Genomic DNA, 15,544 nt, shown 5'->3' on the forward strand with positions numbered 1-15,544 from the left:
GTAAAATGACCAGCCTAAGAGCCTATAGCACTTTAGTCCTTTCCACCATCTCTATTTCTCACAAGGTTCATGATCTCTTCTGGTTACAAGGCTAGAAAGAAACAGATGGCTAAAAAAAAAAAAATACTCAAGGGTACAATGAGATAAAAATAGCTCTTAACATAAAACTTGTGTGTACTCATTTATTTTGCTACTACATGTTATGACTTTTGCTTTTCATCTTTACTTATTCAAGATACTACCCAAACTATCAATTAAACGATAGAAATGCAAAAGAAGAGAGTAATTTTCAAAGCAACTGATAAAATAGTTTAAGGGCCACAAGCAGTCTAGTGTGTGGGCAGCTGGAAAAGCTTACCACGAGCACCTGTCAGAGTGGAACCTATCAAGTCAGGGAACCAGGTGAGACACACCTGAATGTCTGCGCTCATTTGGTTTGAACAAGACAAGTACTATCTGGGAATACCTTTCTCCTTCATTCCTTTTTTGGGCAGATCCAGCTTGAATCCAAACTAATTGCAAAGATTAGGGAAGGTAGCACTGGGGTCAATTTTACACTTTAATAGATAGCACCGCCAAATATTTTCTGTTAAAAATTATTTTAAAACTTTACTGTAGGGCTTCCCTGGTGGTGCAGTGGTTGAGAGTCCGCCTGCCGATGCAGGGGACACGGGTTCGTGCCCCGGTCCGGGAAGATCCCACGTGCCGTGGAGCGGCTGGGCCCATGAGCCACGGCTGCTGAGCCTGCACATCTGGAGCCTGTGCTCCGCAACGGGAGAGGCCACAACAGTGAGAGGCCCGCGTACCGAAAAAAAAAAAAAAAAATCACTTTACTGTACTCTCCTGGTTTATTATATTTCCAAGCACAGGAAAAAAATGTTCAGTTTAAGGGTCTCAGTGACCACTTAAATTAGAATATGTAACACACAGTTTTAATGACCTCACAGAGGATCTTAGGTTCTGCTGAAAGAAAACCATAACTAATATTCTATCACCAATTTACTCTGTCCTATTTTTTTTTTGAAAACTCAACTACAGACCAAAATTTCATTATTCCAGAAAAAAAAGTTTTGAGTATTTAGGTTACACTAATGAATTCCAAGATTTTAAAAAAATGGTTACTTCAAGTTGGAAAATATGAATTCCTCTTTTTTTACTTAGGTTTTTAAAACTAACATATGCAAATGAAATTTAATAGACAGCAATTTTCAAGCACTAAACTCTTCAACTGTACAGGCACCTGTAATTTAGGATACCTTGGAGTCACGGGGAGAAAGGAAATAAATCTCAACTTGCATCCAGATTGATTTCGTCAAATGAGGAATCAAGGGGATCACATGAGTACGTGGAGGCAAGACTGCTGACTAGTACCTACGAAACCTTGACCTCTTGCCTTCTCACTGCTAAATCCTGAAGTTGACCTTATCTTGTCACAGTCTATAAAATGTTAGTGTATGTATTTCCCAATAGCTGTTGTACAACTCTTCAGGAAACATATAACTTCGGTTATGAAGTAAGTGCCAAGATAGTTTGCAAATATTAACAGTATAGGAAACTTAGACACTTCATTGTGGGAAATTAAATGCCAGCCGTAAGTTAGGTATGAAGTCACTAGTTTGAAATTCTAACACTCTAGATATTGAGGAAGGAAAAAAGAGATGTCAAGGTACCTAGCATGATCTGCCATGTTAGGATTATTCTCTTGGCCAGAGGCGAGGGTGGGGTGTGATTAGAGCACTGGTGATGAGAAGCCTGACAAGCCACATTCTTTCACGTTAGAAGGGCTGCAGAAGCAGCTGCAGATACTCAGCCATCAGAGGCCCGGTGGCTCGTCAGTGGACACCAGATCCCATCAGTTCTCGATGCATGTATACAGGAGATTAAGCAGGACTTGCAAGACATTCAGACTGAGACAGTCATCTGCGAATAGGTTTTCTTTAGTATCAGTCTAAAAATGCTGGGACTTAAGACCCCCTGTTCAGTAAAACTGGGGGTGGGAGACGGTGGGGAGATACTGTGCATATGAGAAAATGTACGGTAAGGTGAAAGGAAACACCTGAAAGCGCTCATCTCCGTGCCTATGGCATGACATCCACACAAGACAGGGCACTGCATTGAGAGCCTGAAGCAAAGCAAGCAAAGCACCAGAAAAGGATGTAGCTTACAAAGAAATATTTTATTAAGTGTAAGTCCAACAAGTCTTCATGTCACACAGATATGGATTCAACAGGATGGTAAATCCCTTCACAGAGGAGCACGCTCCCATGGTACGCAGCGCGCTTTCTTTGATGAGTAGGTAAAGCTTCTCCGGAACACATCAAGCGAAAAAACATTTCATTTAACAGCCGCTGCTTTATTTTTCAGTTGAATTTAAACACTATATTGAGAATAACCAAAAGTTCCTATCTGCATAGTTGAATTTTCAACTGCTTCAACTAAGCATTTCTACTAACAGAAAAAATTCCAATCCTTAGCCACCAAGGAGCCAGTAAACGGAATACCTTACGGAAGGACCAGCTGCTGGAAACCCTGCTGCTGAATAACGAACGTGCTAGCAGGCACAGGCTCTCCCAGTTGTTTCAGATTCTGGCCGAAAGAGCAGAAAGTGCTTTCTAGTTAAGCACTTTTCACATGTTCTTGCTTCTTAACAACGAATTCGTCAACTCCTCTAGTACCTCTTGGTTCTAGAACAAGGTACACGATTGGTCTCTGCCAGCTAGTTAATTCGTTTTATACTCTGAAACTGTAACCTGGGTAATTGATCACGGCACACTACTGTTGGGTATCCAAACTCTTATCTTGCAACAATAAAATCGAATCCTCCTTAGGCAATTGCAGCCGTGTGGATTGTAGGCAGCTGGATCTACATTAGAATATGACTCACTTACTGGAGCTGAGAATTTACACGGAATTTCTGGCAGGGTTACACTACTTCCTTTACATTTAACGACAGGAGGTGAAGAAAGCCACACGCTGACGCTTCAGCCACAGTCGGAAGGTTAAGACTTAAGGTTAGTGGACTTCCGCTAAAAATACTCCTATCTCCCTTCTGTGCAAAGGTAACGATTTTCATGCGAGCAGCAGAAATAAGGAATACATGTTTTGAACTAACATACCAATACAGCTTTCATTCCTTATACGAAAGGAAAGTAGGAGCTAAAAAAAAGCCAGGAAAGTGAAGAAGTGACATTGGGCCGTAACCACAGTGATCACTCAACACATTATTTCTTAAGGTTGCTTAAAGTAAGAAGGCGTTTCTTGTCGGACGCTACCATTCATGACGGTTCAGAAACTCCGGCTCACTGCTTTAGGGCATGTAACGACTTGACATAGAGCAGATTTTCTCACTACTGACATCCTGAGCCAGATGATTCTTTGGTGCAGGGGCTGTCCATGCATTGTACGATGTTTAGCAGCAGCCCTGGCCTCCACTCACGAGATGCCAGTAGAGCCCTCTCCACTCACTTGTGACCACCAACAGAGTCTCCAGACATTGCCAAAAGCCCCCTGGGGGACCAAATTACCCCAGGTTCAGCACTACTGGTGTAGAATACAAACTAACCAAACAGTGAAGCAAGACTGAGACTTAAATTTCTTTGTTCTTTTCAAGGACATTTCAAAGAGCTGCATATCCCAAATCCTCAAAACACGAAACAGAATTCAATTTCTGGGAACAGCAACAACACAATTTCACGTATAACTAAAAATGTTCTAATTTCCAATCTCTTAATTTCAGCAATCGGACAAACGATTAGATGTACTCTTTTAATTCGAAAAGTTTAGATTTGAAATTTTGATTTTTAACTTTACAACTAGTTAATGGAAATGAGTCCTCATATCTGTACCCAGGGCTGAACCTTGGGTCAACTGAGGATGGCTGTTCCTGCTAGTTTAGAAAGATCTACTCACTTCAGATCTCATATCTGCTCTTGGAGAGGGAAGGGAAAGGAAAGAAGCCTCTGGCACAGGCCTCTGGCCACCCCCATGTTCCTCACCTGGGCGTCTGTCACAACGTCAAGTATCTAATAGTGAGTCACTGCTGAGAGGGCATCTCCTTAGTGCAAATCCTTCTTCATAGATACAACTGGGTCTCTTCTTGATTCAAAAGATTCTGAACATTAGTTTTTAAAAGAGCTTATTTTGCATGCTAACCATCAGTATTGTCTTGTTGTGTGTGATTTACTGTTGTTGTTAAAAAAAAGTGGCTTAGGGCTTCCCTGGTGGCACAGTGGTTGAGAGTCCGCCTGCCGATGCAGGGGACACGGGTTCGTGCCCCGGTACAGGAGAATCCCACATGCTGTGGAGTGGCTGGGCCCGTGAGCCATGGCCGCTTGGCCTGCGCGTCCGGAGCCTGTGCTCCGCAACAGGAGAGGCCACAACAGTGAGAGGCCCGGGTACCACAAAAAAAAAAAAAAAGTGGCTTATTCTCAGTTTCAATTTCATTGCTTGTGACTGGTCTGTTCATATTTTCTATTTCTTCCTGGTTCAGTCTTGGAAGGTTATACCTTTCTAAGAATTTGTCCATTTCTTCCAGGTTGTCCATTTTATTGGCATAGAGTTGCTTGTAGTAGTCTCTTAGGATGCTTTGTATTTCTGCAGTGTCCAATGTAATTTCTCCCTTTTCATTTCTAATTTTATTGATTTCAGTCCTCTCTTTTTCTTGATGAGTCTGGCTAAAGGTTTATCAATTTTGTTTACCTTCGCAAAGAACCAGCTTTTAGTTTTATTGATCTGTGCTATTGTTTTCTTTGTTTCTATTTTATTTATTTCTGCTCTGATCTTTATGATTTTTTTCCTTCTACTAACTCTGGGTTTTGTTTGTTCTTCTTTCTCTAGTTTACTGAGGTGTAAGGTTAGATTGTTTATTTGAGATTTTACTTTTTTCTTGACGTAGGCTTGTATTGCTATGTACTTCCCTCTTAGAACTGCTTTCGTTGCATCCCATAGGTTTTGGATCATCATGTGTTCATAGCAATTTGTCTCTAGGTATTTTTTGATTTCCTCTTTGATTTTTTCAGTGATCTCTTGGTTATTTAGTAACGTATTGCTAAATAAGATATAAGCTTCCAAGACAGAACCAGGAAGAGATAAAAAATATGAACAGACCAATCACAAGTAATGAAATTGAAACTGTGATTAAAAATCTTCCAACAAACGAAAGTCCAGGACCAGATGGCTTCACAGGTGAATTCTATCAAATATTTAGAGAAGAGCCAAAACCAATCCTTCTCAAACTCTTCCAAAAAATTGCAGAGAAAGGAACACTCCCAAACTCATTCTATGAGGCCACCATCACCCTGATACCAAAACCACACAAAGATACTACAAAAAAAGAAAATTACAGACCAATATCACTGATGAATATAGATGCAAAAATCCTCAACAAAATACTAGCAAACAGAATCCAACAACACATTAAAAGGATCATACACCATGAACAAGTGGGATTTATCTCAGGGATGCAAGGATTCTTCAACATATGCAAATCAATCAAAGTGATACACCATATTAACAAATTGAAGAATAAAAACCATATGATCACCTCAGTAGATGCAGAAAAAGCTTTTGACAAAATTCAACACCCATTTATGATAAAAACTCTCCAGAAAGTGGGTACAGAGGGAACCTACCTCAACATAATAAAGACCATATATGACAAACCCACAGCAAACATCATTCTCAATGGTGAAAAACTGAAGGCATTTCCTCTAAGATCAGGAACAAGACAAGGATGTCCACTTTCGCCACTATTATTCAACATAGTTTTGGAAGTCCTAGCCATGGCAATCAGAGAAGAAAAAGAAATAAAAGGAATACAAATTGGAAAAGAAGAAGTAAAACTGTCACTGTTTGCAGATGACATGATACTATACATAGAGAATCCTAAAGATGCCACCAGGAAACTACTAGAGCTAATCAATGAACTTGGTAAAGTTGCAGGATACAAAATTAATGCACAGAAATCTCTTTCATTCCTATACACTAATGATGAAATATCTGAAAGAGAAATTATGGAAACACTCTCATTTACCATTGCAACAAAAAAGAATAAAATACCTAGGAATAAACCTACCTAGGGAGACAAAAGACCTGTATGCAGAAAACTATAAGACACTGATGAAAGAAATGAAAGATGACACAAACATATGGAGAGATATACCATGTTCTTGGATTGGAAGAATCAATATTGTGAAAATGACTATACCACTCAGAGCAATCTACAGATTCAATGCAATCCCTATCAAATTACCAGTGGCACTAGAATTAAAATTTGTATGGAGACACAAAAGACCCCGAATAGCCAAAGCAGTCTTGAGGGAAAAAAACAGAGATGGAGGAATCAGACTCCCTGACTTCAGAGTATACTACAAAGCTACAGTAATCAAGACAATATGGTACTGGCACAAAAACAGAAATGGAACAGGATAGAAAGCCCAGAGATAAACCAATGCACCTATGGTCAACTAATCTATGACAAAGGAGGCAAGAATATACAATGGAGAAAAGACAGTCTCTTCAATAAGTGGTGCTGGGGAAACTGGACAGCTACATGGAAAAGAATGAAATTAGAACACTCCCTAACACCATACACAAAAATAAACTCAAAATGGATTAGAGACCTAAATGTAAGACCAGACACTATAAAACTCTTAGAGAAAAACATAGGAAGAACACTCTTTGACACAAATCACAGCAAGATCTTTTTTGATCCACCTCCTAGAGTAATGGAAATAAAAACAAAAAAAAACCAAATGGGACCTAATGAAACTTGAAAGCTTTTGCAAAGCAAAGGAAACTACAATGAAGACAAAAAGACGACCCTCAGAATGGGAGAAAATATTTGCAAATGAATCAACAGACAAAGGATTAATCTTCATAATATATAAACAGCTCATGCAGCTCGATATTAACAAAACAAACAACCCAATCCAAAAATGGGCAGAAGAACTAAATATACATTTCTCCAAAGAAACACAGATGGCCAAGAAGCACAGGAAAAGCTGCTCAACATCACTAATTATTAGAGAAATGCAAATCAAAACTACAATGAGGTATCACCTCACACCAGTTAGAATGGGCATCATCAGAAAATGTACAAACAACAAATGCTGGAGAGGGTGTGGGAAAAAGGGAACCTTCTTGCACTGTTGGTGGGAATGTAAATTGATACAACTACTATGGAGAACAGTATGGAGGTTCCTTAAAAAACTAAAAACAGAATTACCATTTGACCCCTCAATCCCACTACTGGGCATATACCCAGAGAAGACCATAATTCAAAAGACACATTCACCCCAATTTTCATTGCAGCACTATTTACAATAGCCAGGTCATGGAAGCAACCTAAATGCCCATCGACAGACAAATGGATAAAGAAGATGTGGTGTATATATACCATGGAGTATTACTCAGCCATAAAAAGGAATGAAATTGGGTCATTTGTATAGACGTGGATGGATCTAGAGACTCTCATACAGAGTGAAGTAAGTCAGAAAGAGAAAAACAAATATCGTATATTAATGCATATATGTGGAATCTAGAAAAATGGTACAGATGAACCGGTTTGCAGGGCAGAAATAGAGACACAGATGTAAAGAACAAACATGGACACCAAGGTGGGAAAGTAGCGGGGTGGTGGTGGTGGTGGTGGGATGAATTGGGAGATTGGGATTGACATGTATACACTGATGTGTATAAAATGGATGACTAATAAGGACCTGCTGTATAAAAAATAAATGAAATAAAATTCAAAAATTCAAAGAAAAAGTGGCTTATTATTTATTATTTTAGAGACTGGCATAAAATAGAAGCATACCTACTAATCAATTTACCCAAAATTCTCCAAAGGATGTGAGGTCCTAAATCACAAATAGTCAGAACCTTTCTACATAAACATATAGCTATAGATACACTTAGGCATTATGGAAAATGGAGGGTGACTTTGCCAATGTTCTACTCCTTAGCCTTGCAGACCACTCTACCTGATGCACTGCCTTACAGAGAGTGACAATTCGGAGACAAAGATTATTCACATAGTCTTTCTATCTTCTTTTTCAGTGCCTCCCGAAAGAATGAGAGCCTAGGTTTATTCCTCAAATTTCCACGGAGACAATACTGGGTCCTCCTGTTAGCTCTTGTACTTAAGTTTACTCAGGTTTAAAGATAGTTGTTAAACTTTTTGAGCTGTATAATAGTCTTTTGAATTCTTGAATAATTATGGTTCATTTATCATACTCTAATTTAGACACAGGAAGGCCAATGAAAGGCAAGTCTGTAAAACAGCCTATGTACCATGTACCTACAGGAAAAAGATGCACGTGCACACACACAACACACAACACTATTTCCCAGAACGACACAACTTCAAATGCTTGCCACATCTCATGTGTCGCTATCTTCCAGACACAAGGAACCATAGCAACTCCCAGAGAAGAGCAGCCCCTAGAAGATACTCACAGCTTGTCAGATATAAAGAAAACAGATACATACCATCAAAACTACCTTGCTCAGAAGCAAGGTGCAACAGCTGATTGTACGTTTCAACTGAAGGCTGATAAACAAAGACTCCAGAATTGAAGCAGTCAGGCCACCCTGGGTCTGGTGCCGCCGACAATTCTTCTCTCTCAAAAAGATCATCGATATTTGCTAGGACCTGATTCAAGGGCAATGGGGCAGGAAGAAGGGAAAGCATTTCAGAACTGTTCTGCTGCGGTATACCCTTCTTAAGTTCTCCTTAAGTTATCCAACACAAAAGATGCAGTCTGTTGCTGGTCTTAACTACTCAGATGACAGCTGTGAGGCAGCCTGGTCCTACTCTCCTTCAACACCTGACACTTTTTACAACAGTGGTTTTATCTGAACTTTACTGTCAAGTCTTGACAGCATTCTTCAAATGCCTAACTGGTCTCAGTTACTATATCCATCTTTCCAGCCATCAAAGCCATACTCACCAGGGTATCTGCATCCATGAATACACATTTTGAATACTGTGTAAGGGACCAGCAGTGGAGTTTAGTTAACGTGATGCCCAACTCAGGCCTCTTCATTAAGGTTAGATGAGCAGAATCACCACTGTCCAAGACATCTACCGTGATGACTTCATCAAAGATAGTCTCTAAAGTTTTCCTGTCAAAAATAAAATCCAGAAAACAGCTCTCAGCATCTCTTTAGAACAAGTGACCCATTTAACATAAGACGGTGTTCTATTTAGCTTATCAATTACGAGAGAATTTGTTACTTCGGTATATTGCAATCTCTTAAGTATGTCCTAATTTACTTCAGGACAGACTGTGTTAATTTGCATGTGCAGTTAACTTCACTAAAACAGTGAGAACTGCTTACTGTGAGGATGAACCTCTCATCTTAAAACATTATCACGGAAGTTTCCTATGTTTTATTGTACCACTGAATACCAGGCAAATTGTGAAATAGCTTGCAAAAATGCGACTGATGCTTGGTAATACAGCTTTTCAACAGCCTATGCCTTTAACAATAATATTTTATTACAACGGGTTCTTGCTGACCACTGAATACTTTTACAAATGATGCGGAGTTAAGTGCATGTACTATCTGCACTGAAGCCTATAACTAATAATTTTTGCCAAAGCAGTTGACAGAGAACTGCCTGAAGCTGTGTCCTACAAGAAGTTAAATGACTCAATTATTTGGTTTCCATTTTTTTTAGCATCGCACCCAGCCAGCATTTATTACGTGCTTTGCACTCCTGGCGTGAGAGACTCACTTTAGTTGGTGAGGTACAACATTTCTCCCTGCCCCAAATTAACTAAAGATATATTTTAGAAGGCAAGCCTGAGGTGAGGTGAAGTGGGGTGTACTTAGGTAAGACACTAAACTCAGCACAAGGAAAAACACGTGATAAAGACAAACCATCACCGAAAGTTTATAAAAATATCCAGCATGCAGAACAAAACTGGTAACGTATCATCTACCTCCAAAGCTGTACAAACGTATGTTCTAGTTCACACAGTAAACTTGACCTCTGAAACAAATGGCGGCACCCTTTACCACAGTGAAGGGGGCTTGCTGTCGAAGACTATATCCACCTTCTTACACGATTCTCATTAAATAGACTATAGATTAGGACATACACAAAGGAGACAGTTTGGGGGGGCATTTTCCTAAATTACCCTTTAGGAATAAGGTTCTTAGCGTGAAAGATATATGTATGTATGTATAATGCGTCTTTTTCAGAGGTCCTTGGCACGGGCTTACATTTTTTGAAAAAAGTCACAAAAAGAGCATTTTCAACCTCTAAAAGGGATAGGAGAATGCAAAAATAAACACAATACAGAGCTGCTAGTGTGCCCAGATATTCTTAAGTAAGTTAGTATTAGGATCAAGGTAGTTCATTCAGATACTTCAAAATTGAATTCCAACCAATTAACATGAACTAACCCAATCAAAGAACAGCTTGTGCTCCCTCAGGGTGCTCTCCTAGCAGGACCCCTAACTCTGAGAGCCCTCTGGCAAATATTCTAGTCTATTAAATTGTAAATAAAGATCTTTAGGTTACTAATGTCAATTGGGGTGGAGAAAACTGCTACTTTCTTTCAAAGTCCCGGGAGGTTTCCCCCGTTAGAAACAGGAACAAAGTAGTCCCTGCTGCATCTGGGGAAAGGCATGCAAGTGAAGCGTGATGACATGAAGGGAATGGCTGGACTGAGTCACTCACTCGGATTACCGCAAGAGGACTTGCCCAAGGGAGAGCCCTACTCCTGGTTGGAATCGGCAAGGGCAAGGGCCAGAACACCAGCTCCCAGAGGGAGCTTGGCTGGGAGATCTCCCAAGAGCCAGGAAGAGGTTTTAGACCCAGGAATCCTTCACTCAGCAACTCTCCTCTTTCTCCACCAGTACGCAAACCCTGGAAAGGGTATGGCCTCAATGCCCACCGATGCCAGAAACAGGGGAGAGGGATGTCCGAGCCCCACCAACAGCGGGGCAGCGAGGTCCTCACCTCATGGAGTCCGAGACCTGTGGGGTGACGAGCACGGCCAGCCTCCTGGTGGTCCTGTGCTGTTTCAGAGACGAGCCCAGGACCAGGGCTCCTTTGGCGTAGGCATCGTTTGTGGTCAGTGTCACAAAGGCCTGATCTTAATACAAGGAAAACGAACACACATTCATTACACTATCCTACCTAGGAAACACCACCCCAGGACCCTTTTCAATCAATAATTTGGCAAAATCAGCTCCTCTGAGATCAACTTGCTGTATTAATAAAAGAGCAGCCTCTTGTGGGGCATTAGGGTGAGAGAGAGAACCCAGTGTCCGTTATAAGAATGGCTCAAGACCATTCTTTAGCAGGCAATCTTTGGCAACCTTCAAGAGGCTGACGAAGCTGTAAAAATTCAATCCAATTTAGAGTCCAGACATGCCCAATTCTCAGACTAAACAGCAGCTTAACACCCAGAGGGTGAACCTCAGGCAGTTAACAGGCAGTGAAGAAGAGATCAAGAAGTGCATTTTCTGTTTCTCCTACAAGGTACCATAGACAGTATTTTCAGCCAAGCACAAAGCCAGCCAACAACCTCAACTGAGAGCATCTGAAAGCAGAGGCCATATTCTTCATTCTGATGCTTACATGTTCCACGTCTCAGGCTTTTTCTACTGTTTCCTCAACCTGGAGCAAACACTCCATGGCTATCCAACCACCACTCTAGAGTCACTCTGAGTCTCTCTGAAACATCACCTCCCCCAAGAAGCCTTCCCTCCTTGATGCCTCTATCTAAATTGTGGCCCATCGCTGTTAAATGGATTTAGGGACCACCTCACAAGCTCTAGAAAACCTGCCTCCTTTTCCTTGGAGAAGCAAGCAGTACCCCTACCCTGTATCCTGAGGCACCTCCACAGACTCTCTCTCTCTCACACACACATTCAAAAATCAATCTCCAATCATCATTTAGTTGCCAGGCCCAGGGGCAAATGCATGAATTCTCCTTCCTCCTGAACGAGCCCCACCCTCGCAAGGCCACCAGCCCAGCCTTTAGGATTTCTCCAGCCCTTCCCTGGGATGATTCTGGAGCACACTCCCTCTCCAAATGGATTTTAACATTAGCAGGTTGGTGGGCATCCATACATACAGGGTACTTAGGATCAAGCTCTGCCAGGGCTCACTTGGGGCACGGCTGCCCAAGCAGGGAGTTGAGCCATTCTGTCATGAAGTCACTCTGTTTCCGTCTTAGGTTTCCTCATTCTCTCTTTGCCCATTTTCCAAAGTGGAGGCTGGGGGCAGTAGACATTCCATTGAGAAGTGAGAGGAAGTTGTAGGCTGTCAAGTGGGCCAGCACACTCCCCAGCTGCAGCTCTGAGGGCCATCTTCACAGGTAGCGTTGAACTCTCCTTTAAGTTGTAGAAAGTCTGGTGTGCCCTCCCCCAGGGTCACTGGCTTCCCAGCTAGTCACGCTAGGAAAGCTCAGAACAGGGCCTCCTGTCCCTTGCCATACCCCTCAACTTGAACTTGTTCCTTCAACCCATCATAAGATGGCAACATTTCAGTCAGCCTGTCCCAAGGACACTTAATCTGGGGCATAATGAATGATGTTTTAACACAAAAACGGTCCTGATACCAGGGGAGCACGGAGAAAAGTTTAGTAAGTAGGGTTCAAGGCTTTCACGAAGCTAGGATATGGATGATTTCCCAGATGAAGCGGGAAGCAGGACAAATGCTTCGGAACGGAGGCTAGAACGCCAGACCTCGCAATGGAACAGGGAAGACCAGGGACAACTGGGTAGGAGGTTCAACCTTCCCAGAGACGGCCAAACCCCGGGTTACATCTGCAACCTTTCCGCAGCTCAATGGCTGTAATGATCCCACTGTTCGCCTCAACAGCACAGCAAGGACCAGTTACCTCGGGCCCTCCGGTCTTCGGGGTGCAGATTCGCCGTGCGGCCCGGACACCTTGCAACAAGTGGGCCGGCGCCCTCCCACCACGCCGGGCCCGCTCCCCGGGGGCGCTCGCCGGGCTCCGGCTTCCCGCAACCCAGCCCCAAAGGCCTAAAAATAGGCTCGGCGTGGCGGCCAGCGCCGGAGCGGGCGGCCGAGGAGCCGGGCCGGGGCCACCGGCGTCCCCGCCTCGCAGCTGCCCCTTGCAGGAGTTCCTGCCCGCGGGCGGTGGGGGGCGGCGCCTCGCGACCCCGCCGCGCTCCGGAGCTTGGAACCCGCGCCCCCGGGGAGCCGGCTCCCCACCCCCACGCAGCCGGCCGCAGCTGCTCCGCCTGCCCGCCCGCCCTTCACGGTGCGCGCAGGAGGAAGGGCAAGGAGACGGAAGCAGGAACGGGGGCTTCGGCGGAGGGCCCAGGCGCTGCCTGGCGGACCCCCTCGGCTGCGTCCGCGGGGTCCAGACGGCCGCTCGGGACCCCGGGGCGGCGGGGCAGCGGCTGACGCAAGAAGCGACACGCCCGGCTGCGGCCAGCCTGCAACTTTGCGGCGGTCCTCGTCCTGCTGGGAGCTCCCCCGGGGCGGAGCGGCGGGCGTGGGGGGAGAAGAGAGGCGGCGGGGCTATGAGGGGCCGCGCGGGGCGAAGAGTCCGGCGTCCCGGGGCGGCGGCGGCGGTGGGCGGCGCGGCGCATACCTGTCATGGTGCTGCCGGGGGTGCGGGCGGCTGCCGCAGCCGCAGCCGCAGGTTGGTGGCTCGGAGAAGCCAGGCGCTGGGAGCAAGCGCGGCCGGCGAGGAGGCGCGGCGGGAGCGGAGCGTCCGTCCGGAGCGCTCTTATAGCGGTCGTCACGTGGCCGCGCACGCTCCCCGCCCCCGCCGGCATCCTCCCCGGGAGGCGGCCCCGGGACTGCGGGACCCGGGACCTCACTCAGCCCTTGCACCCCTGAGGCTGGGCTCCGGGTCCATCTCCGCAGACCCTCTGGTCCTGCTTCTGCTCGCGCGGGGCACCTGCCTGGACCGCGGGACTCCGTGCACCCCCGAACCGGGGGTTTGGAGGGGGACTTTGGGGCAGAGTGTGGCATCACTGGGACAAACTCCCAAAGAAGCCAAGGGTTAGGGAACCTTCCAAAAAACCCCAGATCACTCTAGTTAGAATAATTCATCTGAACTGCTTGAATTAAACATAAAGTTTAATTCCACTTTCTTCACCTAGAATTCCAAATCAGCCTCTGGAAGCATTTCTTAGTGTTCTCACAACGGTTTTGTGGCCTTAACCAAAAAAAAGAATAAATCTTCAGTATGTTAGATTCTCGAAGTCCTCTGCATCAATTAGATACTTAAGTGTTTTCATTTAATTCTCACATTAACTCAGTGAAGTAGGTTCTATAATCCTCATTTTACAGATGTGGAAACTGAGGCACAGAAAAGTTAAGTTACTTGTCAATGGTCATATCATGTAAGTGGAGAACATAGGATTTGAACCATGGCAGTTTCCTTACAGAATTGACCTTCTTCGTGCAAGGCCATGATACCTCTGGTACACTGGTGCCCTAAAAGGTTAGTAAATTATGGTAACTGTGGTTGGGTAATACAGTTGTTCAGGGTAATGTGTTTCACAAATCATGAAAAGGTGAATTTGGCATTTTTCTAGGAAGTTGAGAAATAGCTCCCTGATGTGATCACACCCTTCTCTCCCCATCTCTTCTATCCAGCCCAAACACACCAGGAAAGCAGAAGCTAGTACAATTCTCTGCAAACAGTAGTTGCTCAGTAAATGCTGAATGGAAGCCAAACAGGAAGTTGACAGCATCAGTTGAAATAATGAAATAGATGCTTTAGAATAAGTGATTTATTTGTAAAGGTGGTATTGCTATTCTCAAACCATTTATATCACTGTTTCTTCAAGTGTAAGCCTGGACCTCCTACATTAGAATCACTTGGGGCACTTGTTAAAAATGAAAATTTTTGGTCCTAAGCCCAGACCCCTGACTCAGATTCTTAATGGTAGAACCCAAGAATCAGCATTTTAAATGTCACCCTCTGGGAGACTCTCTTGAATCCTTTCCCCCTTCCTGATTATGGCAATGGAGACCACTGATTCACTTGGGAAGACCGCCTGGTTATTTGGCATTATAAACTTCCTTTGCAGGAAGTGGAAATGTGGGGCAAAGTTGCAGTGGGTGGGTTTCCACTTATTCAAGGCCTGTAGGCTTAGAAGAGTTGGAGCTCTTTAAGGACTGTAAAGGCTATAGTTGAATCGCACCTGTCTGGGGAGAGGGAAAACAGTGTTGCTTCCAGGTCTGAATTGCTTTTTCCATACTGATAAGTGGACCTGAAAGAGTGAGGTTTCCATCTTTCACCCAGGAACCCTCCAGCCATCAGTGGCCCTTAACCACCTGCTGCTTGAAGTCTAAGTATCCAGGCTGGCTTCTGCAGGGTGTGGTTCTAGGGCCAAAGGGCAAAGCCTGGAGGAAGAGCTGGGAACAACTAGAACTGGCAAGCTTCCCTTGGGAACAAGCTCCTCTCTGCTCCACCCCACGGTGTGTTTCAGTAAAAGCGATCACCACAGCCTCCTTTCCTGTGTTTCATGTATATTTACAGAAATGGAAAGTTTACAGCTTTTACCACATTGAGTCAAACAGGGACATTTC

The 15,544-nt window shown here is 44.1% G+C and overlaps 1 protein-coding gene across 1 annotated transcript in view; it reads right to left on the reverse strand.

Annotated features, from left to right (window-relative positions):
- Positions 1-13,791, reverse strand: part of GYG1 (glycogenin 1) — a 38,268-nt gene extending 24,477 nt beyond the window's left edge. Inside the window, 6 exon segments of the mRNA XM_079921824.1 lie at positions 8,491-8,653; positions 8,952-9,126; positions 10,976-11,111; positions 13,590-13,608; positions 13,610-13,674; positions 13,677-13,791. Coding sequence (XP_079777950.1) covers positions 8,491-8,653; positions 8,952-9,126; positions 10,976-11,111; positions 13,590-13,608; positions 13,610-13,674; positions 13,677-13,776 — 658 coding nt within the window. The 5' untranslated portion in view covers positions 13,777-13,791.
- Positions 13,792-15,544: the final 1,753 nt, after the last annotated feature.

The sequence above is a fragment of the Stenella coeruleoalba genome, assembly GCF_951394435.1.
Source record: "Stenella coeruleoalba genome assembly, chromosome: 5".
NCBI classification, from domain to species: Eukaryota; Metazoa; Chordata; class Mammalia; order Artiodactyla; family Delphinidae; genus Stenella; species Stenella coeruleoalba.